The sequence below is a fragment of the Dasypus novemcinctus genome, chromosome 9 (assembly GCF_030445035.2).
Source record: "Dasypus novemcinctus isolate mDasNov1 chromosome 9, mDasNov1.1.hap2, whole genome shotgun sequence".
NCBI classification, from domain to species: domain Eukaryota; kingdom Metazoa; phylum Chordata; class Mammalia; order Cingulata; family Dasypodidae; genus Dasypus; species Dasypus novemcinctus.
Genome location: NC_080681.1, coordinates 109,295,148 through 109,320,229, shown reverse-complemented (window position 1 = coordinate 109,320,229; position 25,082 = coordinate 109,295,148). Strand labels below are relative to the sequence as shown.

The following is a 25,082-nucleotide window of genomic DNA, read 5'->3' as shown; positions in this document are numbered from 1 at the left end:
GTGCTTTTCCTTTGAGTAGGACATTGTTCAGTTCTGTCCTTCCATGATCAACTGCCTGCCCTGTTGGGATTGACTTGGCAGATGGGCAAGAGAGCGGTGGCTGGGGAAGATTTGAGTTGGAATGCCTGTGAGGATGATATTATCTGCCATCCGGGGGCTTGAATGACTTGCCTAAAGTGGTGTACCCACTAGGAGAGCTCACTATTTTGAAAATCTACAAGATACAGTGCAGAGATGGCATCTTCTGTGCCAACTGTAGCCAGTGGATTGTGGCTGCCTGGTGCTCTGTGTTAAGAAAAATTCTGAAGTTAAAACCAGTAATAGGGGAAACGGACTTGGCCCAGTGGTTAGGGCGTCCGTCTACCACATGGGAGGTCTGTGGTTCAAACCCCGGGCCTCCTTGACCCGTATGGAGCCGGCCCATGTGCAGTGCTGATGCGCACAAGGAGTGCCCTGCCACGCAGGGGTGTCCCCCGCGTAGGGGAGCCCCACGCACAAGGAGTGCACCCATAAGGAAAGCCGCCCAGCGCGAAAGAAAGTGCAGCCTGCCCAGGAATGGCGCCGCCCACACTTCCCATGCCCCTGATAACAACAGAAGCAGACAAAGAAACAAAACATAGCAAACAGACACAGAGAACAGGAGAACAGACAACTGGGGGGGGGGGCATTAAATAAATAAATAAATAAATAAAAATAAATCTTTAAAAGAAAAAAACAAACCAGTAATAGGTTCCCTGGAAGCAGAGCCTGAGACAGGCATTAGAATACACTTTTTTTTTTTTTTTTCAGGAAATACACTTCAGGAAAAGCCTGTAAAAGAAGAAGTGAAGCAGAATAGTGGGGGGAAAAGAACTGAGCAGGGGTAGATCTTAAGGCCTAGTGTCGCTCTGATTCCCAGGGGAGGAGCTCTGGGGCATAAAGCACTTAACAGAGTCATTTCCTCTCGAGTCCTTGAGCCAACCTTTTGTACCCTGTTTCAGTCACTGGCTAGAGGGGTGGAGTTACTTCCCAGATTAGGGGGCTCTATCCTCCCTCCTCCAAAACTCCTCCAAGAGCAATTCTGAAGAAAAGGGGACAGTTGAGAGCAGCCAATGCAGCTACTGGGAGACGGACTCTCTGACTGGGTAAATCTAGATGGGGCACCAAAATAGCATCTACTGCACCCAGGGAAGAGTGCTAGGGTGGATCTGCAGTATCTGCCATGGCCCAGGAGTGAGGAGCAATGATCAAAGCAACAGACTGGCTATCCTGGAAAGAGCTGAACCTAGAAGTCAACACATCATTTGAAGCATGTTGGGGATCAGGGTGGACTACCTCTGAGTTCTCTGGCTAGGACCAGCTACAAAATTTGTGGGGCCCAGTGCAAAATAAAAGTGCAGGTACCCTTGTTAAAAAATTAAGTTCAAGACCTCAACAGCAGAGCACTAAAACAAGGGCAGGGTCCTTCTGAGGATGGGGTCCTTCTGAGGATGGGACCCTTCTGAAGATGGGACTACAAAGGTTGTTTATCCACGAAGCACCGGTTTGTGGCAGAAAGGGCAGGAGAGGGGATGTGACCCAGGAACCAGATGCCATGGAGACATGGAATGGGAGGGTTGCGGCAGAAAGAATGGGTGAGTGAGCCTGAAAAGAATGTGGGGGCCCATCTGAGTCCCTCTCCCAATGCCTCTGGGGTTTTGCCCGTCAGTCTACCCCCCTAGTAATCAAACTCTCACTGAGGCCTGCCCTGAGAAAACAGCCGGAATCTGTGTATTTTTGAGATACCTAAAGAAAGCTCCAAATCGGTGGAAGAAAGGCATCAGGGAAGCAGGAGAGGACCATTCTTGTTGGAGAGAATGACTGTGGAGAAGGTGACACAGACATGGACCAAAAGAGAGGGTAGGTGATGGGCAGGGGGGAGAAAGACGATAAGAAGGTGGTGGGGAAAGAACAGAGCCTTGACTGGGGTCATGAACTGTGAAGGGGACCAGGGCAAGAGGAAGCGAAGCAAGCGCCAGATCCGGAGGGCCTTGAACGCCAGGATGAAGATTCTGAATTCGCTGTAAGGGTCGGGACAACACACCTCATATTTTGGGGACCAAGCTGAGATACAGACCACGGCTTGCAGAAGTCGGACTGGCGTACAAAGGGGAGAGCAACAAGGCAGCGGCGACCATTAAGCGGAGCTGCAGCGAACCAAGCCTCGGGGCTCTCCATGCGCAGCAAGCATTTACCAAGGGCTCCAAGCTGCTGCAACGATGGGCATGTCTTGCACCTCCCGCCCCGCCCCTGACGTGAGCCGCTTCCGGGGGCGTGCCGGAAGGGCCCGGTGCGCAGCTGCGAAGGATCGCTTCCGGGGGCGGGTCAGCGGAAGTGAGAGCGGTTGAGACTGGGCGATTCGCTGTGGTAGGAGGAGCTGTGAGGTGACTAGTTCTGGAGCCTGAGTCTGAGGTGAGATGAAGTCCGAGTTTAGTACTCGAGGCGGGGACGCGGCCGGATTCCGGCCGGGCTGTAGACCGGGCCCAAAAGGCCGTGCGCTGCGTGAAGCCCGTGGCTCCTGTTCCCGCGCGAGTTCTCGCGGGAGCCGTTGTTGACCGCTTCCTTTGACAGGAGGGGAAAAGGAGTCCCCGAGGGGTAGTTGCTCCCCCGAGAGTCGCCCAGCAGGCGGTGACAGGGCTAGACCAGATGGCTTCTCCTTTCGCCTGGTGCCTTCTGAGAGACCCGGCCTCGGTTCGGAGGATCCCGCTCTCTCCGGGCCCGGGCCTGTGGGTCCAAGAGCCGCCTGCGCAGGCGGGGAGAACTTGGCGACCTTGACCCTGGTTGAGTCGAGCTGTGGCGAGGGAGGGGAGGTGTGTCCTGGGCCAGCTCCTCGCCGCGACCTTCCCTCCCAGCGTGGCTGCTTGGGACCCTCGCGTGGTGACTCCGCGCTGCTCTCCGCTCCTTGGTCCACCCGGTAAAGACTAATGGAGCACGGTGGCCTCCGTGTGGTGGCCGGGACCCAGGGTGTGGTGCCCGGGACCAGGGTGCCCTGCTCTCGAGGAGCACCCGGTCTCCTGAGGGCAACCATGTGTAAACAGTCAGGACAACAGCCTCCTAAAGGGCAGTGGGAGCACAGAGGTAGCGAGAACCAACCAGTGTTGCCAGCGAACTGGGGGAAGAGCTTTCTCCTAGCCAGTGTCTCTTAGGTGTGGAGTTCTGAAGGCTAACCTGGTGCTCTCCTTCAACACTTATTAATTCAATAAATGCTTATTATGTACTCAACAGGAACTGTGCTGTGCACTGGGGAATTCCCTGCCCTTCTGACAAACCCCAAACTCCAAGGTAATGCAGAGTACCGTGGAGTGGACAGTAAAGAACCTGACCCAGTCAGGGAAAGGGAAGTGATGCTTAAGCTGAACTCTGAAGAAAAAGTCAGAATGAACTCTGTGAAGAGGGTGCTGGTGCTTCAAGCAGAGGGAAGAGTGTGGACACAGGCTTAGAGGTGGTGTGTCTGGGGAACTGAAAGAAGGCCAGATGGCTGAGGGGCGTAAGGCAAGGATGAAAGCAGGAGGTATGCCTGGCGAAGTGTGCAGGGGCCAAATTGGCAGGGCCCTGTAGGCTTCAATGGATTTGGTCTAGAGATGGTGAAGAAACATGAGATTAGACCTGACTGTGGAGGCCTCTGTATGCCATGCTTAAGAGTCTAGATATTATCCTGTTGATTCTAGCAAGCTAGTAGAGGGTTTTGAACATGTGAGCAGTGTGTTTCAGAAAGATTTCTGGTTGTTGTGGGAGGGTTAGGCTCAGTTGTTTCTTTGGAGGTAAGATCAGGGAAGAAGTGGCTGTGGTAAGGTGAGAAGCAGAGAGAAGCACTGTTACGTGGAGTGTTTTATATGGAGTACTGATGTTCAGCACAGGGCCTTGCACACAGGGACTTTGGTAAAAAGCTTGAACTAAGGTGAGAAGATGGAGCCCATGCAGGAGGCAGTTGGTTCTGGACCAGGCCTTAGGTCATTTCTACTAGCATGGCCAAGTGAGTTTAGACAAGTCTCTTCCTCTCCCCAGTTTCCTTTCCCCAGCTGTACCATAAAGTGATTCCTCCTCTCAGGGGTGAAGGCAGACCACCTGAGGGAGATCTTCAGAAAGAGCTCTCAGCCCAATCTGTCCCCTCTTCAGAGCCTGTCCATGGCCCCCCAGTGACTTCTCACCCAGCCCTCATGACCTGACTGCATCTCCCTTTGCAGCCTCTCCTCGTCTTTACCTATCCTTCACCTTCCTATACTGGAATCCACCATTGGGCCTTGAGGATGAACTCATCTGCCTAGAGTGCCTCTCTTAGGGAGTGACATTCAGCTTTTATTAGAATTATATATCCAAGTCCTTTTTCCTTGCTAGACTATGAGTTTCTTGAGAGCATGGCTGGATCTTACTCATTCTCTGGCCCCTACAGTGCCCAGCACAGGACCTGGCACAGAGTCAGGACTGTTGGTTTTTGATGAACAAGAGAGCAGATGAGCTCATTGAGTGTATCTGCTCACTATGCAAGGGCAGCTGTGAAGAGTCCTGTCAGAAGTGACTTCACCCATCTGTGAAATGTTTTAACAGTTCATTAAGCACTTAATAATCCCTTATTTGACTGATGGACCCTCAGTGGCAGTTGTTCTTATCTTCTTTTTATAGATGGAGAAGCCAACTGGAGAAACTGTAAATGACTTGTCCAAGGCTACAAAGCCAGTCAGTGGTTGGGCCAGAATAAAAATACCTTGCTCTTTTCCCTGTAGCCCAGTAGACTGACCTGGCAAGAGTCAGTTTGTTCTTTCCCCTGTCTTCTCTCTCCATGCAGGACCTAGGGTACTGGGCTCAGGAATGAATGCTGGGCTTAGATGGAAGCTACCATTTGGCTTTCCCATGAGCTTTGTAGCTACCAAAGGATTCTATTTGCATCTTTAGAAGTTTTATCTTGGGAAACCTAAGGGCCCAAGAAGGCTCCAAAATTTGGCTAAATTGGCCAGCAAGTCTGAAACAAAATCTTTAAGGGTCTGCGTTTGGAGAATCCATTATGAGCAAGGGGTAGCCTATGTGGCTTGTTTTTTGTTTTGTTTTGTTTTGTTTTTCCCTGTGAAACATCAGAGAAGCACTGTTGCCTTGGTATGTTAGTCGTGATTCTGCAGGGCTTGGTTTTATTGGGCTTGTGTGTTGGCCACTGAGTCCCCACTGTGGGGCTGGATTTCACAGGAAGGGAAGGCTGATGTTCCTCAAGATGGCCTGATATGAAGGAGTCAAGCTTCCCACCTCCCCAAGCCCCCAGAGCTTCCCTGTGGCTGCCTTGTTCTTCAAGTGCAGGGACCAGTTGAAACGTCGGGAATGGAAGCCAATCTGGTAAGGGGAGTCCACAAGGCAGATGTGGTGGGGAATGTTGAGCACTGGGCCTACTAAAGTGCTGTAAGAGGTTCTGAGACTTTCAAGTTAACTCTACCTTTCCCCTGGGGACCTGGAGTTGGAAAAAGCCACCCCTCCACTTCCTTCACCCTTGCAGAACCAACATGATCTTGGTGCCTTTCATGACTTAGACTGTTTCTGCCTTTTTGGCAGAGGGAGGGGAGGGAAGCCTGGATGATCCCTATAGCCACCTAATTCCTTATCCCTTCACTGGACCCTTCCAAAATTAACTGCCTTCGCAGCAGCAGGTGTCCCTTAAGTGGCTGGCTGGTAAAGGCTGGTGACCAGGGAACCTGCCCTTACTACTGTGGGGAAAGGGGCTGCCCCAATCTTGGGACTGGGGAATTCACTCTCCCTGCTAACCAGAGGTGGGAGACTAGAGGGGGGCAACAATAGTTGGCCTCATTGTCTCTGAGATTGTGGCTGTTTCTGTCCCTCTCTGTTCTAGACCATCCCAATCTGGCAAAACAAGCCACATGGGGCTGCTCGCAGTGTAGTGAGAAGAATCGGGACCAACCTGCCCCTGAAGCCATGTCCCCGAGCATCCTTTGAGGTGAGTGTGCTGAAGGGCGGGGAGAGTAGAGGCTCAGAGGAGTATGAGAAGGAGGGCAGGTGCTGGTTTTGTGCCCTAGACCCCTTGGAAATGTCAAGGCAGGTTGCTTTTCTGGTAATTTTCATTGGCCAAGAAATATATATTATTTATTAAGCTTGTAAGCCTAATCACTGTGCCTCCCAGATTGTGCACAAACCTATGACCACAAGAGTCAGACTCCAGTTTGCCCATAAATTAACCTTGCATCTCTGTTGCCTCTACAGTGTGATTCAGATTTCATCAGGCTCCAGCAATCTAGTTTATCACAGCGGCCTCAAGGCCCTCCTGAGCCACATCTCCAGAACAGTTATTCTGTGCTCTGAGGTTCTGGCTGCAACCCTGGCAGGTCCCCCCATGGGACACTGAGTGCAGTGTGTGACTCTGAGTCAAACCCTGCTTTTCTTCACCAGCTCTAAGGCTTGATCACTTACCTATTTACTGTTTCTTTGAGGCCATTACTCTCCATCCTCCTCTTTCTGGCTAAGTCTGCCACTCCTTTACTGGTTCCTTCAGTCCCAGCTCTGGATGTAGAGGACCTTTCGCACTCACTCTGCAGCAGCATATTCCCTGACCCAGGTCTCTGCAGTGGAAAGCCAAGAAGAGTTTATTAGCTCCCTTGCTTTACCACCTAATCATTAAATACCAGGTTTAGGCTATATGCTTAGGGTATGTGCAGTTGGGAGGCTGGGACATGAAAGAAATACTTCTGTTTTCTGCCTACATGGAGGAGACAGAAATGTATGCCTGAAAGGATGTGGGCCCAGGTAGAAACAGAAATGAAGAAGCTGAGTTTGTATACCAGATATTGAGCTGCAGAGTCTGTGTAGGAGCTGGATCTGGAGATAATAGTGGTGTCAGTGTTGTTATCAGAGTGAGGAATGGGATTGGCTGGGGTGGGACAGGGAGAACCACTAGGGACTGACTCTGTGGAGGTTGTTCCTCTACTTGACTATGACCTTTCCAATTCTTTGGCTGGATGCTGCGGGGCAGAGATGGTCAAGGGCATAGGCTCCTAATGAGCAGGTCTATGTGTAAGTAGTAATACTAGCAATTATTTATTAAACAGATCCTATGTGCCAGGCACTGTGTTAAGTACTTTATATTCATTACTTAGTTGATTTAATAATCCTGAGTTAATTGCCGAGAGCAAGGGAGCACTCAGAGCTAATTTAGGAAAGTAAATGGAGGCTTCCCTAAATGTCCCATCTTAGCAGCAACCCCTGGGCCAGTGGAAGTTCTCCTCTGTGTGACCTTGGAGTGACAATTCCTGAGTTACAGGTTCCTTGTTTAAAAGCCAGAGGTATCGAGCCCTGATCCAACTACCAAACAATTTGTAGCAGAAACATCTGAATTTAACTTGAGTATAGGAATGCTTTTGAGAAAATATTCTAGATTTATATTGTAAATTAAATTACTTTAAATATTTTTAGAGAATCGTGATTTTTTTGTTTTAAAAATATAACCATAATATTATGTTAAATTACAGAAAATAAAAAAGGAGAAAGGAAAATAACTTACCCATAATCACACAGTCATGACAATAATGTTTTGGTTTATAGCCAAAACACTGGTGTAGATCATTTCCATCTTTTTCTGGATGCATGGTTTTTGCTTTGTTGTGATTATAGTCAATATATGATTGAATTATCCTAATTTTTCACTTAACATGTTATTTAAGCCTTTCTGTTCCCTGGTTGATGTTCACTTGGGTTGAGGGGTTAGGTTAAGGAATCCTATCATGGTTCTTTTTATATAATTAGTCATTTCTTTTTATTTCAATCTAGGTAGTCATATGGTCATTGTTGCTGTAACAGTACAGATTCCAGTTTGCTATACCGGTGTTGTAAAGAGCTAGCCCAGGAGAAATTTCTTGGTGATATAACAGGCTTTGAGGACCTTGCACCTGTGATTTCACACCCAGAGGGCAATATGATCTTGGACAGTGGTAGATGATTTCTCTTTGGTAACTCAGGCCAATCCCACTTAAGACACCTTTGCTCTAGGCTCTAGGCCAGGAGTCAGCAAACTTTTTCTGTAAAGGGCCAGATAAGTAAATATTTTAGGCTTGAGGGCCATATGGTCAGTTACAACTACTCAACTCTGCAGTTGTAGCTCAAAAGCTACCATGGACAATTCATAAAGGAATGGATGTGACTGTGTTCCAGTAAAATTTTATATACAGAAAGAGGCACTGATCCCTGCTCTATGTCAACATGTTTCGCTTGGATGATACACCCCCCCCAATCATGTTCTCCACAGCAGCCAGAATAATCTTTCTAAACCTCAATCTGATCTATCCATCCTTAAAATCCTCCAGTGGTTCACTATTGATCTTAGAATCAAAACCCCTGACTTACACTCTCCAAGCTGTCCCAGCCATCTCTCATCCTCTGTTCCAGCCATGCAGAACTATTTGTAATCCCACAGACTCCTTTGCTTCTGGCCTTTTATCCAAACTGTCCCAATCAGAATCCCTCTTCTCCCCACTCCCACTGCCTACCCCCCCTGGCCCCCCATAAGTATTGTGCACTGTCCCTGCTTTTCTTTTTATGTTATCAGTAAGTTTTTATTGATGAAATTTGCTTCCCCATAGACCCTGCCCAACCTCACTGACCTGTGTCTGAGGGATGTGCCCCCTGTCCCTACTTTGGCTGATGTCGCCTGGATTGCTGCAGATGAAGAGGAAACCTATGCTCGGGTCAGGTAGCTGAGGCAACAACCAGTCTGCTGGGGAATGGCAAGCTTCTTCCAGATGAGGTGGCAGGCAGCAGGGAGAATACTTATGAGAGGCCAAGAACAACAGGAATGCGAACTGTTGCTGCTTTGCAGTCCCAGGACTCAGAGCAGGAGCAGAACTTTGTAGGAGTGGGTGGAAGAATTTTAGAAGGGGTTCAGACCAGCTGTCTCTGACATACTTATCTTGCCCTGGTTCAGGAGTGATTCACGCCCCCTGAGGCACACCTGGAAACCCAGCCCTCTGATTGTCATGCAGCGTAATGCCTCAGTACCCAACTTGCGTGGGTCGGAAGAGAGGCTCCTGGCCTTGAAGAAGCCAGGCCTGCCAGCCCTAAGCCGTACCACCGAGCTGCAGGATGAGCTGAGCCACCTACGCAGCCAGATTGCCAAGATAGTGGCAGCTGATGCAGGTAGGTGCCCCCAAGCTAACACCAGAGTATAGCAGTCTGTCCCTTTTCCCGATGGCCTTTTGGCAAGATAGGGGTACGCAAATGGTGGTCATTGGTTCAGAGGACCCAGGCCTAGGACTCTAGTGTTACCCTAAGGCCTAGCTAACGTGGGGCACCCCTTGGATGATTTTCATCAGCCATTTTGTGCTAAATGGTGTATTTAGACTTCAAACTTAACTGTAACTCCCATGCAGATTCCCTCCATTGGCTATAAAAACATTCCCTTCCAGGCATCTTTACAATCATGCCTTCTGTGAGCCTCCAGTGGCTTTCTCTTTCAATAGGAGAAATAAGCAGTCTTCTTCCCTACTACAGAGAGATATATCCCCCTTAAGCACTATCTTCCATTTCCTTGTCCTTTCTACCAGAGACCCCCTTCTCCATTCTCCATCTTTCTGTCTGCAATTAGGGTGAACCACTGGACATGGATGGGAGTCTGCCTTCACCAGAAGGCATATTGAAGACCAGCAGGTGGATCTTTCCCAAGATATTTAGTTTATCCTCATAGTCTTCCCTCCCTCTTATTTTTTTTTGCACCTTATTTACTCAAAGTAATAGTTTCCAAACCTAAACAGTTGATAGAGCACAAGAAAGCATTGTGTTTTCTTTGAAGTCTTCATATATTTAATTCCCTTATATGGGACAATTTTATTGAGGAACTGCATTTGAATTTTCCATTTGTATTTCTTGAGTACTTTTTTGTTTTGTCATCTGAGACAAGCAGAAGGTTTATGAAGAAATCAAGAGAGATAAAACTTAGGAGAGTAAAGGAATTTTCTCCTTCAATTTGGGAAACCAGGAGGGCAGTCACCATAGTTTTTGCTGTAGAACACTTCTTTCATCTCACAAATAGCAGAATTCGAGGGAACACAGTCAAAACACTAGTCCAGTTATACTAGAGGACAGGACAAATTCAGGCATTGGTTTTGTCACTGTTCTTTAGTCTAAGATAAGGCTGTCACTTAATAATCTGTGAATGGAAACTTTTAGGAGCCAAGGCCTTTATGGGATGGAATTTTCTGCCCCCCTCTGAACAATGGAGAAGCCCAGTGCTGTCTACATCTTGAGATCCTGAAAGGGGAGGTAGTGGAGAAGCCCCCCACTAGCTCCAGATACCACCATGGAATGTCACAGTGTTGAGCCCCGGAAATGAATGTTCATTAGGCATTGCTGTGGGGAGAAGGTACTGTTGTTATATTCTGGCTCCAATATCCATCCATGCCTATTGTTTTCTCTTTCAGCTTCGGCTTCATTAACGCCAGATTTCTTATCTCCAGGAAGTTCAAATGTCTCTTCTCCTTTACCTTGTTTCGGATCCTCATTCCACTCTACAACTTCCTTTGTCATTAGTGACATCACCGAGGAGACTGAGGTAGAGGTCCCTGAGCTTCCATCAGTCCCCCTGCTTTGTTCTGCCAGCCCTGAATGTTGCAAACCAGAACACAAAGCCACCTGCAGCTCGTCTGAAGAGGATGACTGCATCTCTCTGTCCAAGGCCAGCAGCTTTGCAGACATGATGGGTATCCTGAAGGACTTTCACCGGATGAAACAGAACCAAGATCTGTAAGTATCTGAATAAAGAGCTTGGTGGTTTATTTGATGTCTCCTTAGTTGCCCATAGCCAGTGATCTAATAGGATATGAGAGCATTGAGTACAGTGCCTAGTACATATAAGTCCTCAGGAGCCATGTGTTACTACATTCTTAAAGCTTGCTAACTGCCCTGCTCCCTCGTGCCTGCGGTCCCAATTTGAGGAAAGATCAACACTTTATATTTGTTGGAATAGGTCACACCCACCTCAGGTCAGACCACTAGGGATCTTATAAGAAAGCTTATTTAACCCCACTTCTGTCCCTGCAGCGCCCTCACATCTCATTTCTAATATGCTAGTGACAGTGTCCCCATACCCCACCCTTCAGAGAGGTGATAACATAATCTCTCAAAATGAGGGACTTTTTTGGAGGGAGGATTTCATAAAGTCAGAGATTTCTGCTCTAGAATATAGTGATGCATTATGTAAATCCCTGCAAATTGAGGAATTTGAGAATAAGGTTTTTGAAACTCACAGGAAATCCATACACCTGGCTGTCCATTAGAATTGCTCAGGTTTGTTAAAATACACCTTAAACTTATTGAATCAGAACCCCCAAGGAAGAGAGCTATACTTTCTGACCATGAGGGAATTTAGGAAATACCTACACTTTGAGAAATCCATCTAGCAGAAAAGCCTTAGAGCCCCAGCCTGTGAGATATACCACCTTGAACAGTATTCTTCCAACTGTGCTCTGAGCACCTGCTTGGGAATCACCAGAGGAATTTGTTTAAATGCAAGTTCCTGGGCATTTTGTCCTTAGGTTTGAGATCCAGAACTTGAAGGCCAAAGGCCCAGGGTGTGCAGCTGTTATTTATCAGTGCAGACAGAAAAGCCGTGGGAGCAGAGTGTGAGGTCTGTCTCCTGAATTGAAGAATTCCTGTTGAAGGGAAGGTTACTTACCTTGTGCAAGGAGTCCTTTTGTGTCTCCCTCTGAAAGCTAGACAAGAGTTAAGTGACTTCCTCATTGCTTCAGGGTAGTTGATCCTTTAGGGAAGTCATTTCACCTTCCTTCTCTGGCCCTAGCCAGGTTGGTCATATTGACCCATAGTTCTTTGGTCTCCCTTATTCCCAAATTCTACTACTTTTCCTCCTTTTAGTCTTCCTTGAGCCTTTTCCTTTTGGTCACAGTATTTTATAGATTGACTCTCAAACTTACTATTTCTTGCCTCATACACTAAATTAGATCCAAAACTGTCAAGCCCCTCCTCCCACTGTGTCCTGAGATCTTTTCTCCTTTGTTTGTAGAAGGAACTGAGTTGATGACTAAGAATGGGAAATTAACCCAGTTTGGGCAAAGGTTCAGAAATGTGACAGGCTAAAGGCATTTCCTTTCATTTTTGCTTTCAAGGTTTAATAATCATTCTTGGCCCTTATATTTAGTCTCATGGCCCATAAATGTATATAAGTTCACTAGAATTTCAAGCAACCATTTTCTAATTATCTAGGACCTTCTTTTATGATGTATCAGGTAGTTTGAACTTACCCTAGTCTAGAGTTAGTTCTGTTTCCACTGATTTCTTATGATTAGTGAAGGTTTTGCCATAAATTCTGAATCTCATAAAAAAACTCTCCACTCCCCTAACGGTGAGATGGGGTGGTAGGACATCCTCAGGACACCTTTTTCCCAAAACTGAGGTTTTGTCCAAGTCATCACTTCCCCTGTTGACCCGCTGGGGAAATGCTACTAAGAAAAGATAGGGCCAAAAGATTAGCACAGAAGCTTAGCCATCAGAGGCCAGCTTTTAACCAGTTAATGGTCTTTCACTTTGCTCACACTTCAGTCATTTCAAGAAAACAGTAAAACACTCTAGCTAAGAACATGAGATCTGTAACCATTAAGCTTGGTTTTGAATTGTGGACTCAAATGTCTCAGAATGGCCGAGTGACTAGTGATTTGGGGCTAACTGCTTAGCCTTTCTCTGCTTAGGTTTCCTTCTCTGTGAAAGGCGATTATAATAGCACCTACCTCCAAAGGATTGTTGTGAGGATTAAATGAGATAACATACGCAGAGTAAAATACTGCCAGGGGACAAGAGAAAGTACTCTGTCAGTGTAAGCTTACTATCTTTGTGTCTCCAGGAACCGTAGTTTATTGAAGGAGGAAGACCCTGCTGTCCTTATCTCTGAAGTCTTGAGGAGGAAGTTTGCTCTGAAGGAAGAAGATATCAGTAGAAAAGGAAATTAACAACACCCAGCTCTGCAAACTCAGTCTCATGCTCCTGGAATCCTTCAGTAGCTGCCTTCCTCACTGCAGATGTTTCTGCCTTTCAATTAGAAATCTTCTGCAACAATCTTGCTGACAAGCTAGGGCTTGGACTGAAAAAAAGAAGAGCTGGATTATAAATTTTCCACACATCACACCTTAGCAGAAGCTAAGGTCTGTGTTTTGAGCTGAGACATGTTATAGGTACTTGTGTAGGTTGGAATGTCTCAAAAATTTTAATGAGATAGAAGTTTCAGTTTTTCTTGTCCCTATTTGCAATTAGGTCCTAAAGGAACAACTTCCTTCACAGCATTAGACTCCATAACTGAGCTCACCGGACACTTTGTGCCCAGCTGTCACTCACTCTCAGCTGCTTCCTTGCAGCACAGCAGGGCTGCTAGGAAGGGGCTGTAAATAATTAAGAACATGTTCACAGAGCTGGGAAAATCATATGCTGCTCCATCATAACCCTTCACCAATGCCCAGCAGGTACCCTCTCCCCTTCCCTTTCCAACATCTAGTTAGAGAGGTGAGGCCTCTGAACCAGCTGACATTTGGGCTGTTGCTGGGAGGCCTGGGTTGTTTTTTTCTTAACATATTTTGTAATACTGTACAACCAAATTTACCCTCCAACGCCCTGAGGCCTCATCAGTTCCACCGACTGAAAACTTATTCTCTTCGGAGACTTAGAGTTTAAGCCCAGTAGGAAAGAGAAATGGGGAGGGGAAAGAGCATATCATCCTTCTTCTAGGCCCTTGACTGCTTCTTTAGGTTGGGCCAAGGTTTGTATCTACGCCACTGCATGACTCAGATGCCCTCAGGTCCCATTCTCTATGGTATGTATACTGTGTGTGTGGGTTTAAGTGCTATCTGACATTAAAGGAAGGATTTGGAGAGAAATTGTATTTGTGGTGTCCGTCTGAGTTGAGATCTCCCATTATCCTTCAGGGGTATAGGATTCCTGTTCATTTTACTATTAATTTTAAGGTGTATGAACCTTTGAACAGGTGTCTGGGTTCTCTTTTTTCCTTAAAAGGTCTTGCCCTTAGAAGACTTCCTCAGGAATTTCTTCTTGGGAGTGGATGTGGCTTGAAATTGAGCTCCTGCCTCCCACATGGGAGGGCCTGGGTTTAATCCCCTGTATCTCCTGAAAAAAATAAAAACAAGCAGCAGCAAAACAAATGAAAAAACCAATTCAGGGAAGCTGATGTGGCTCAGTGGTTGAGCACCAGCTTCTCACATACATGGTCCCAGGTTCAAACCCCCATTACCTCAAAAAAAAAAAAAAAGTTTTTTGTTTTGTCTTGTTTTTGCTTTTTGCAGCTATTTTGTTGTAAGCTCTTAAAAGCAGTTCCATCTTTTATAGCTTGCAAGCTTGCCCCCTAGAGGCTATTGAAGCCTCTTGGGTACCACACCTGCAATATAGGAAACTGCCATCTGGTGGATAACACCTGGGTAGAACACAGGTCAGATCAGATTCGTGTTCAGATCTGACTCCTTGGCAATGAAAGACTATATACAATTAAAAAGTCACTTTTTCAAAAATAAAATTGATAATATTTTAATTATCATTAGCCAGCTTTGTAAATAGCTGTTTACAAAAGGCATCCCTCCCTTTGTGAAAAAAGAGAAATACAGTTACACCTAGATTGTTATTAAATAGCTCAGGCTTTTAAATGCTAGGAAGCTTAACACAAAAATAAAATTATAAACTCTCACTATTCTACCTATCTCTATCTCCACCTGCACACCTGGGTCAGGGAGATTTGCCCTTCACTCAAAAAGGTGTCCCAAATAGTAAATAGTCCCAAGCTTAGGCTTAGTAGGTAAAATTTCAGACAGAGATTTAAAGAGCACATCTATAAGAAGCAAGGTCCCATTCAGGCATCCAAAAGATCAAAGAGGTGACTCTGCCTAGGCTCAGTAATAGGCTCTTTAGTGGAGGGATAAGGACCTGCCTTGCTTGTTTAGGGCATTTACCAACCTTTCTACCTCAGGGAAAGCCACACTGCCAATCACACAATAATGAATATTACCACCTGTTTATTTACACAAAGAAATGGTCAACGACAACAGAGCTTCACCCATTGCCTCCCTTCCACCAAACAAACTCTCCCTGTCCCAGCTACAAAGCATTTTCCTATACCTATATCATTTCAAGGCACTTTTAGAACCAAACCCTCATAAAGGCATTTATAAGTGATGCCTGATAACCTGATTGCCTTCTGAGTCCTGGGTAAAGAGCAAGTCAAGTGGCACATTTAACTGAGTGAGTTCATCTTGGCACTGAGCCTGAGCCCTGGAAAGAAACTGCCTTAAGCCCTGATTCTGGCTGTTAGTTACATCTTGGAAAGGAACTCTAGAGTTGTGGGCAATGACCTGCTGGCCTTGAGAATCTTCAGTGAAAAGCTGACTCCAGGAGTTCCTGTCATTTCTTTCACTGTCCCAGGAAAACAAAGGAACAGGACAAAGGCTTCGTTTAACTGATTCTGTGTTTTCTCCACTCCAGAAATTCCTGAAAGTTTGAAGGAGCCTGTTTTCTTTGGCAGATGCTTTCCTTTCCAATTTAGCCTTCTCCAAACGACAGCATTTGCCTTCAGGTGGTTTCATTTTTCTCTCCGTATCTTGATAGTTCTTTTTCTTAGATCCATGAAGCCATTTCCTTTCCCCAGAAGAATCTCCTCCATCCTTTTGGTTCAGTAAAAAAGAACTTTCTAAATCCTGAGTGAAGGAAAAAGCCAACGAGGCTTTACTCTCTCCTGCACAGATTAGGGTGTCAGGCTGTAGCAAAGACAACCCAGTCAAAACTGGGGTTCCCACTCTGTGGTGGCCAGAAGCTTCCTGGAGTGATGGAGGAGAAAGTCCAGTTCCCTGGAAGTCTGTAGGGGTTGATGTGGCTAAAGGGGATACCACGCAATCATCCCCCAAGCCCTGGAGAAAATGGTTTGGCTGGGTTGCATCTTTCTTGGACTCTCTATTAGTCTCAATTGCTATTTGAGATGAAGCACTTCTCTGGTCACCAGCATTGGTCTTTCCTAGTGAAATAGAAATGAACAAATATTATTCTGCAAGGAAACTCTGCCCTGAGCAGGATTTAATTGGCTTTTTCTGAAATCAAGTGTCAGTTCCTGTCACTACCTAGGACAGATCTTGCTTAAACTCTTCACATAACTTCTTGGCTGATCTTATCACTTTCAATCTCTCTGTTCTCTCCCTGAATAATCTTCCTAAAGTACAGATATTATAGACCCCTACTCAATATCTGTATGTTTTCCATGACCTACCAAATAAAGCTAAACATAACACACAATCAGGGAAGTGGACTTGGCCCAATGGATAGGGCGTCTGCCTACCACATGGGAGGTCCACGGTTCAAACCCTGGGTCTCCTTGACCCGTGTGGAGCTGGCCCATGTGCAGTGCTGATGCGTGCAAGGAGTGCCCTGTCATGCAGGGGTGTCCCCTGCGTAGGGGAGCCCCACGCACAAGGAGTGCACCCCATAAGGACAGCCGCCCAGCGCAAAAGAAAGGACAGCCTGCCCAAGAATGGCGCCACACACACGGAGAGCTGACACAGCAAGATGACGCAATAAAAAGAAACACAGATTCCTGGTGCCGCTGATAAGGATAGAAGCGGTCACAGAAGAACACACAGTGAATGGACACAGAGAGCAGACAACTGGGGCGGGGAGGAGGGGTGGGAAGGGGAGAGAAATAAATTTAAAAAATAAATCTTTAAAAAACAAATATACAATCAGACCACAATCTGTTTTCCAACTGAGTTTTCATATATGGAGTTAACATAGTGCATGCCCAGTTTTGCTTTTTTTATTTAATGTCATTTCTGCTAAATAGTGATCCTGGCCAAATATATATTCCTAGGAATTATTTAACACATGGCTACTTTGTAAGGTCTCAAAGATCACTTTGATTAACGTGATCAAGAAGCCTTCTGGGGACAATGTGAAGAACATAGGTTCCCAACTCCCCAAGCAATTCATGGTAAAGGTAGTGAAGACACAATTAAGTGTTAAGTCAACTAATGGGAAAATCAATAATAAAAAACTACTAGACTTACCCAGGTCAGCTGACAGGGAAGTGAGAATGGACAACCACCACATCAAGGAACCAAGAGAGTACAGCTACGGGCACAAGAGTCCCATCCACCAGCTGTGTGGGATCGAAGCCCCCTCTCAACTGAGAGGTGGAACAGGCATTGAAATCCCAGGGTCCTCAGGATGGAGGAATAAAATATGGACTAGAATGGACTTACTGGTATTCTACTATAGAATTATTGTGACTCTAGCAATGGAAGAAATATCATTGATTGGAGACAGTGGCCAAAGGAGTTGCTGAAGGCAGGGAGAGGGAAAATGGGGGCATTTTCGGGACTTGGAGTCGTCCTGAATGATACTGCAGGGACAGATGCAGAACATTATATATCCTGCCATAACCCACTGAATGGACTGGGAGAGTATAAACTACAATGTAAACTATAATCAATGCTGTGTAGCAGTGCTCCAAGATGTATTCATCAAATGCAATAAAAGTACACTAATGAAAGAAGTTGTTGATGTGGGAAGAGTGGGAGGTGTGCGGAATGGGGTATTTGGGAACCTCCTATATTTTTAATATAACATTTTGTATGATCTATGTATCCTTTAAAAATATATTAAAAAAACAAAAACAAAAAATACTAGTGTCCAGCCTATCCATTTTATCAGGTGTGGATTGAATCCTGTTCTGCCTTAAGGGACGAATGACATGGAATTCACACTGCCCCCAAATTACACCAAGATTTAATTACAAACGAAGTTGAATGACTAATTTCCTCTTTTCTTCTCTAAGAATTAACTACAAAAACTATATTTTGTGAAAGCATTCTCAACTTTGCCTAAGAATTCAATATAGACCATAAAATACACCAAATTTTTGAAAAGGAAACGTATTTTTGAAAAAAATCTGCCCTTGTTACTTAAAGCAAAAGGGGTATCTAAGTTTTTGTTTCTGTATGGGGGAGAAAGTGCATATTGAATGTTTATGCAAAGCAATTCTGGGAACTGCACCAAGAGTTGGAGCACTCCTCCCACCTCTCTCCAACTGGCAAGAACCCTGCTCTGTAAACCCAAGCCTACTCTGAGGCAGCTGCTCCCATGAAGGGACATGCAAGCAAAGAACTGCTAAAGGATGATGGGACCCATGGCAATTTCATGCCAACCTTTCTCAGAAAAAACCTTCAGTAATTTGAGAAGCTTCATACAGAAATATCAATTCTCAATGAACCCTGCTCATTGTGGTCAATCCAATACATGTACCTAACTAATGATAGGTCAACTCCCCTATGCACATCTAACTCCCAAGTATATCTTTCCTCACTGCTACTAGGAATTGCAAATATTTAATATCAGACTGGGCAAAACAGAAAGAGAGACGTATATTGTAAAAGCATTTATATACTGCTTTTCAAAGGGGGATATTTCTTGTGCTTTATAATCTTTTCCAAAAGGTCAGCTAAGTTTAGCATAATGCACTGGTATAGCCACTTCTCATAAATGTTCCAACATGGAAAAATGAATGCTCTCCTTTTTGCTCCATGGATAATGAAGTGTTCCCAGAGAGGTTACCATACCTGGCTGCAAGGTGAAGAAGGAAGCAATGCTGGTCTGGCGACTGCATGAAGGTGAGTTCCTTCTTTGAGTAAAAGAAACTTTAGCCTTTCTTTCTCCAGGAAAGAGTGTTAGCATTTTCGTGTCTGGTTTGATTAAATGTGTCTGAGAAGGGAGAAAAAAATAATATTAGAACTTACTGATATTGAAACAGCAGCCAGACAGGAGAGTTTCACTAAACAAACTGACCCTCTTGGAACCACAATGGACCCTCTTTGACTACCCTCACACCCTAATTTCTAGGTAGTTTGTGCTAGACATCATTCCACCATTTCCTACTATACCGATGGTATTTGTTGTTCCTAGTAGTCACATATTCCAACTATTACCTGGTCTTTTTTGCTTTCCCATGGAAATCAGGCTGACCAAACAAGAGATTCCAGAGATGATGCTCTCTTCTTCATTTCTAAGGATAATTAATGATTCTATAGCAGCAGCAATTGAAACATTTTCAATAGTTTTCAGTCACATAGTGGTTAACAGCATGGCTCCACAGCCATAGTTTGGGTTCAAATACACCCCAATTTGGCCATTGCTACTTATTAGCTTTATGACCCTCTGCAAGTAATTAATCTCTGTGCCTTATTCTCATATGTAAAATGGGGACAAAAGGGTAATTGTAAGGATTTACTGAATTAATTCACTTTAGTAAAAGTTTACACAGTTCCTGGCACACAGATAACATTCAGTAATAGTTGTCAGAGGAAGAGTAATGAAACTGCACCAATCTCAGCATATTTGCATCTCAGGCTCCTTTTATACTTTACTATGTGGAATTGGAAGAAGGGTGGGAGAGGTTCAGGGAGTAGGTTCTGTCAGCTAACTGTAACTATAACCTTATCCTTATTTAGTGTGATTTGTTTTTATTTCCATTTGCTTGTTACAGAATGCCTGAGAAGTAGAAAGGATTATAGACAATTTGTAAGAATACAAGGCTGTGACCACCAAAGAGATGGCATTTGCCAATATTCACGCAGCAAATTGGAGGTAGGCCTGAAAGCTGAATCCAAATTATTCTAGCCCAAAGTTAACTTATATTTCATTTTTATATTTGGAAACTAGGTTGCATTTAAGTTTCAAAGAAGAAAGAAACCCTGGAGATAAAATTCATACACTTCAACATATGGTAGTACTGGTATAGAACTTTCCTTTCCAATGTAAACAACTAGAAAACTGGACAAAATACGTGAAACATTTGATCTTAAACAGTGGACAACAGGCAGTACAGGACTGTGATATCTGAAACAGGAAACAAATGAGGTGAGCCCTAAGATTGCCCTAGCTTTCTGCTGGAAGCACTTTCCAGATCACATAATGTATAGAGGAGGAGGAGGTATTCAGGCAGAGCATTGCGGTCTTGTTAAATTGAGATTGGGATTGGAATTTTGGAAAGCTGAGGCAGCTAGAATTTGAAGGGCAGTGAAAGACTCCTAGAAATCTGAAAAGGGATCCTTTTAATCCATTGATGAACTGACTGTTCATTGATAAAAGCTACACACATGTTAGGTAAAATCCCATGAAGCCAAGCAAAGAAATGCCAGGGAACAAGCTGAGCAATTCCCAAAACTCACACAGGGCTGGAAGGCCTCTGAGTTCCCACTAGCCAAAGTAAAGATACCTCCTTGAACACCAGGGGCATTCAGCAAAACTCTCAGAAGAATCACCCCTAAGGAATAGAGGTAAACTAGCTCTAAAACAAAAGATATTCCAAATCTGCACTAAGAAAGCTTAAAAGCAAGCTTTCGAAGTATCACACTGATTAGCAAGTAACTAACTATCTGCCAAAACAAATTACAATACTCACTAAAGAGAAAAGAATCCAGATACCCAACAAGTTACAGCTCAAGATATCTTCTATTTGGTAAAAAATTACTAGACATGTGAAGAAGAAAATGTGATGCACAATCAAGAAAAAAAATATATTTTAACAGAAACAAGCCAGAAATAAAACAAGCAGCAGACAAAAACTTTATTTTTTTTTTCTTCTTTATTTTTTTAAAATGTTGCAATAAAAAAATATGAGGTGCCCATATACCCCCCACCCCCCTCACCCCACTCTTCCCACATCAACAACCTCTTTCATCATCATGGCACATTCATTGCATTTGGTGAATACATTTTGGAGCACTGCTGTACCACATGGATAGTGGTTTACATTGTAGTTTACACTCTCCCCCAGTCCATGCAGTGGGCCATGGCAGGACATACAATGTCCAGTAACTGTCCCTGCAGTACCACCCAGGACAACTCCAAGTCCTGAAAATGCCCCCACATCTTATCTCTTTTTTTAATTTTTTAAAAGATTTATTTATTTAATTAATTCCCCCCCCCCCTCCCCCCCCGGTTCTCTGTGTCTATTTGCTGCATGTTCTTCTTTGTCCACTTCTGTTGTCAGCAGCACAGGAATCTGTGTTTCTTCTTGTTGCATCATCTTGTTGTGTCAGCTCTCCGTGTGTACAGTGGTATTTCTGGGCAGGCTGAACTTTCTTTCGCACTGGGCGGCTCTCCTCACAAGGCGCATTCCTTGCGCGTGGGGCTCCTCTATGCTGGGGACACCCCTGCATGGCACGGCACTCCTTGCGCGCATCAGCACTGCACGTGGGCCAGCTGCACATGCATCAAGGAGGCCCGGGTGTGAACCACGGACCTCCCATGTGGTAGATGGACGCCCTAACTGCTGGGCCAAGTCCGCTTCCCGACACATCTTATCTCTTCTTCCCTCTCCCTACCCTCAGCAGCTACCATGGCCACTTTCTCCACATCAATGCTACAATTTCTTCCATTACTAATCACAACAGTTCCATAATAGAATATCAATAAGTACACTCTAATCCATACTCTATTCCTCCATCCTGTGGACCCTGGGATGTTTATGTCCACTCCATCTCTATATCGAGCGGGGGCTTACATTCCACATGGATGATGGATGCAATTCTCCTGCTTGCAGCTGTAGGCATTTGTGGCTCCCTGGTGATCCATGTGGTCATCCATATGGTGGTTGACCTTCTTCACCTCCCTGTTAGCTGGCCAGGGTAAGTTCAATAAACCAGAGGGTAGGAGTTGCAAGTCTGCTGAGGCTCAGGGCCTGGATGTCACATGGATAGTCCAGAGATTCAGGTCTCCTGAGTATACACCAACCCCAATGCCAACCACAGGTCGGGTAAAAGTAACAGAAGAGGCATGTGTAGAAAGGTCATATCTGAGTCCAACTCTATCACACTCAGCAATACAAACTCCAAAGTAGGGCCAACTGACATGGCACTGAACTCCAGAATCATATACCATGACCATAGAACCTGTGGGTCTCTGAAGCCCTCAGGAGAACCAATACCTGGGCTTCTATCTACTTTGACTGTCTCTGGTACCCTGCTGAGGCACGCGTAAGCGTTACCCCTCTGATGACCTCCTGACTCTTTTTTGGAGACTCGAAGCCATACAAACTCATTTGTCCTTTCCATTTCTCCCTTTTATCCAAAGTCAAAAAGCAGTTTTTAACACCTGATATTACATGTAGGCTGAGATATTCTGCTGGTCTGAGTTGACCCTTTTATTCAAGGTCTTTTTCTAGTTATGGGAGGTGGGAGGTGCGCGGTTCAAACCCCGGGCCTCCTTGACCCATGTGGAGCTGGGACATGCGTAGTGCTGATGCGCGCAAGGAGTGCCCTGCCACGCAGGGGTGTCCCCGTGTAGGGGAGCCCCACGCGCAAGGAGTGCGCCCTGTAAGGAGAGCCGCCCAGTGCCAAAGAAAGTGCAGCCTGCCTAAGAATGGCGCCGCCCACACGGAGAAAATGACACAAGATGACACAGCAAAAAGAAACACAGGTTCCCGTGCCGATGACAACAACAGAAGCGGACAAAGACAACGTAGCAAAAAGACACACAGAACAGACAACCGGTGGTGGTGGGGGCAATAAATAAATAAATAAATCTTTAAAAAAATAAATTACTATAAGTATGCAAGGTCTTGTAAAGAAGATTTCAGAGTTCAGAAAATAATTAAGACCTCAACTGGCAAAACTTCTAGGAATTAGGCTTTTTACCAAGTTGCTCATACTTAGGAAGTTGAAGGACATTCCTTCCTTAGGTCAAATGTTGTCAGGAGTCTTATTGTCTGTTATAACTTTCCTAGAAGACTCTTAGCTTTAAGAATCTATGTTTATTGCAGAATGTTATGACTCAAAATCAAGTCATCTGGGACAGAGAGGGGCCCAGGTACAAGGTCCTTTAGCTGATTACTCCTACTTCAAAATAAAAGCAGTCTCTGTGTGTGCTTTCTATGGTTATGAGAAAGCCTTCATAATAGGCATAGGGTTCCTACAGGATCAAACCTCGTGGTAAGGCATAGTCTAAGTATTAACAATTTTTACCCTATAAGAATGCCCCATGAGAACTTAAACCATGTGAGAAATACATCATTCCCTCCAATCCAAAGAATCCCTAGTCCTTTGATATATTATCATGTTCATGGTTGCATCAAGTTTTCTTTTCTCAGAGTAGTAGAAGGAAAGACTTCCTACAAAGACGGAGCTCTTGCTATTCTCATCCTCATAAGGATCCCATGATGTGTCCTATAGAGAGTGATGGTTTTTTTGTTTTGGCTTCAAGTCCCACCAAAAGTGTAACCCCTTCTTTTATTCCACAGCTCTAATTACTCATATATAATACATAATTACAAATGCCTTGAAATCATGTTTTACACCTAACTTCTGATTAGAAACAGATCTGGGATCATATACTAGACCCCTCTTACTTATAGAAAATGTTCTCATGCTTCCACTGAATTATAAATTAGTTTAGGGAAACGGACTTTGGCCCAGTGGTTAGGGCGTCCGTCTACCACATGGGAGGTCCACGGTTCAAGCCCCGGGCCTCCTTGACCCGTGTGGAGCTGGCCCATGCACAGTGCTAATGCGTGCAAGGAGTGCTGTGCCACACAGGGGTGTCCCCCGCGTAGGGGAGCCCCACGCGCAAGGAGTGCACCCATAAGGAGAGCCGCCCAGGGCAAAGGAGGGAGCAGCCTGCCGAGGAATGGCACCGCCCACACTTCCTGTGCCGCTGACGACAACAGAAGCGGAAAAAAGAAACAAGACGCAGACAAAAAGACACAGAAAACAGACAACCGGGGGAGGGGAGGGGGAAAAAAAAAATTAGTTTAGCCTTCATGGTATCTGATAATTTTTCTACAAGTTTATCTTAAGATTTTGCTTTCAAACCAAATTAATTCCTTTTTTAAATGATTCATTATGGCCCTCAAATCGCTACATAATTTGATACTTCCTTTTTTTCATAACCATGTTATGAAAATTTATATATAAAGTCTCATTTCCCAAACATATTGACGTGACTTTGTGCAGCGGCTTGCTCGGTCGGTAGAGGTGGGGTCTGGCTGCGGACGAGGGGTCGGTCCAGCTGTGGACGAGGGGTCGGTCCCGCTTGGGACGAGGGGTCGGTCCGGCAGCAGACGAGGGATCGGTCTCACAAGGGGTTGCGCGGTTCGGCTGACAGGGTCGCCCGGCGAAGCCGGCGACGAAGGGGTCGCCCGGAGAAGCAGGCGACGAACTGGGGACAAGGGAGGCCAGGCCCTTGTCGGGGGCTCTCAGGACTGGAGGGCGCTCGGCAGAAGAACTACCGCGGAAACAAGGTAAACACGCAAGTCCACTTTACTGAGGGAGAGGCAACAGTTTTATAGGGGCTGGGGAAGGCTGATTGGTGGAAGCCACGCCCTGTTCTGATTGGTTGCCGGCGAAAGGTCAGTGGGCGGTACCGGACGGGGGAGGGGTGGTGGGTAGGGATTGGCTGTCGCTGTTGCTGGGGGAGGGGGCAGGGTTTAGGGATTGGTGGCTGCTGTTGCTGGGGTGGAGGGCAGACTTGAGTTTCCCGCCCATGCCTGGCTGTTGCTGCTGTCGGGGGAGGGGAAAAGGGCAGACTGGATTTCTCCGCCCATGCCTGGCTGTTGCTGCTGTCGGGGGAGGGGAAAAGGGCAGACTGGAATTTTCTGCCCTGCACCTGCGCAGGGAGAAGGAAGAAGAATGGTGCCGCCCCACAAGGCATCGGGTGGCGCCATCTGGGAGGAGGGGCGGCCACGGAAGCATGGCTGCCGAGAAGGGGAGACCCGAGGGCACTCTGTGCCCATGCCGAGCTTCCTTCAGGGGTGGCGGTGAGTCCGACCAGCCACCCTATTATGGGGGCAGCGGCTTGGCCTGCCGCGGCTGCTCCCCCGCCAGGCCAGCAAACCACACTTCAGCCCGAGGGGTGACCGCAACTTTGAAATACATGAATTTTCATATTTAATTCCTTTTGCCATGATACCTCTTCCTTTATGCTTCCTAGGGCCCATAACGCACTCTCTTCTCACTTCTAGAGTCACTAAGCATTATCACCAAGTCTACCTTCCTCCTCAGTCTCTCACAGCATTAGCTTAATGAAATTTTTTTTGGACAGAAACC

At 45.8% G+C, this 25,082-nt stretch overlaps 2 protein-coding genes across 3 annotated transcripts in view; one reads left to right on the top strand and one right to left on the bottom strand.

Moving 5' to 3' along the window:
• The first annotated feature begins 2,310 nt into the window (after positions 1 to 2,310).
• MTFR1L (mitochondrial fission regulator 1 like) lies at positions 2,311 to 13,876 on the top strand. 2 transcript variants are annotated; one of them, XM_012527850.4, is made up of 8 exons: positions 2,319 to 2,430; positions 3,244 to 3,300; positions 5,194 to 5,337; positions 5,846 to 5,950; positions 8,583 to 8,692; positions 8,924 to 9,135; positions 10,416 to 10,737; positions 12,848 to 13,876. In XM_012527850.4, exons 3-8 carry the CDS (start codon positions 5,323 to 5,325, stop codon positions 12,951 to 12,953), a joined length of 870 nt encoding a protein of 289 aa, XP_012383304.1. In that variant the 5' UTR covers positions 2,319 to 2,430; positions 3,244 to 3,300; positions 5,194 to 5,322; the 3' UTR covers positions 12,954 to 13,876. The 2 variants fall into 2 exon arrangements, with proteins under 2 accessions (XP_004465413.1, XP_012383304.1); XM_004465356.5 differs by lacking the exon at positions 3,244 to 3,300 and having other exon boundaries at positions 2,311 to 2,430.
• The window catches only part of AUNIP (aurora kinase A and ninein interacting protein), a 51,083-nt gene continuing 35,794 nt past the window's right edge, over positions 9,794 to 25,082 (bottom strand). Inside the window, exons 2-3 of the mRNA XM_058304077.2 lie at positions 18,600 to 18,741; positions 9,794 to 16,006 (exon numbers count right to left, since the gene is read on the bottom strand). Of these exons, the coding sequence (XP_058160060.1) occupies positions 15,165 to 16,006; positions 18,600 to 18,741 (984 nt within the window). The 3' untranslated portion in view covers positions 9,794 to 15,164. The remainder of the gene's footprint in view (positions 16,007 to 18,599; positions 18,742 to 25,082) is intronic.

What these genes read in the sequence shown, in the direction of transcription:
- MTFR1L (XM_004465356.5), top strand. An exon ending in GTCCCCGAGCATCCTTTGAG is followed by an intron (nt 5,951 to 8,582) that starts GTGAGTGTGCTG and finishes GCTTCCCCATAG; the next exon opens with ACCCTGCCCAACCTCACTGA. An exon ending in GATAGTGGCAGCTGATGCAG is followed by an intron (nt 9,136 to 10,415) that starts GTAGGTGCCCCC and finishes TTTCTCTTTCAG; the next exon opens with CTTCGGCTTCATTAACGCCA.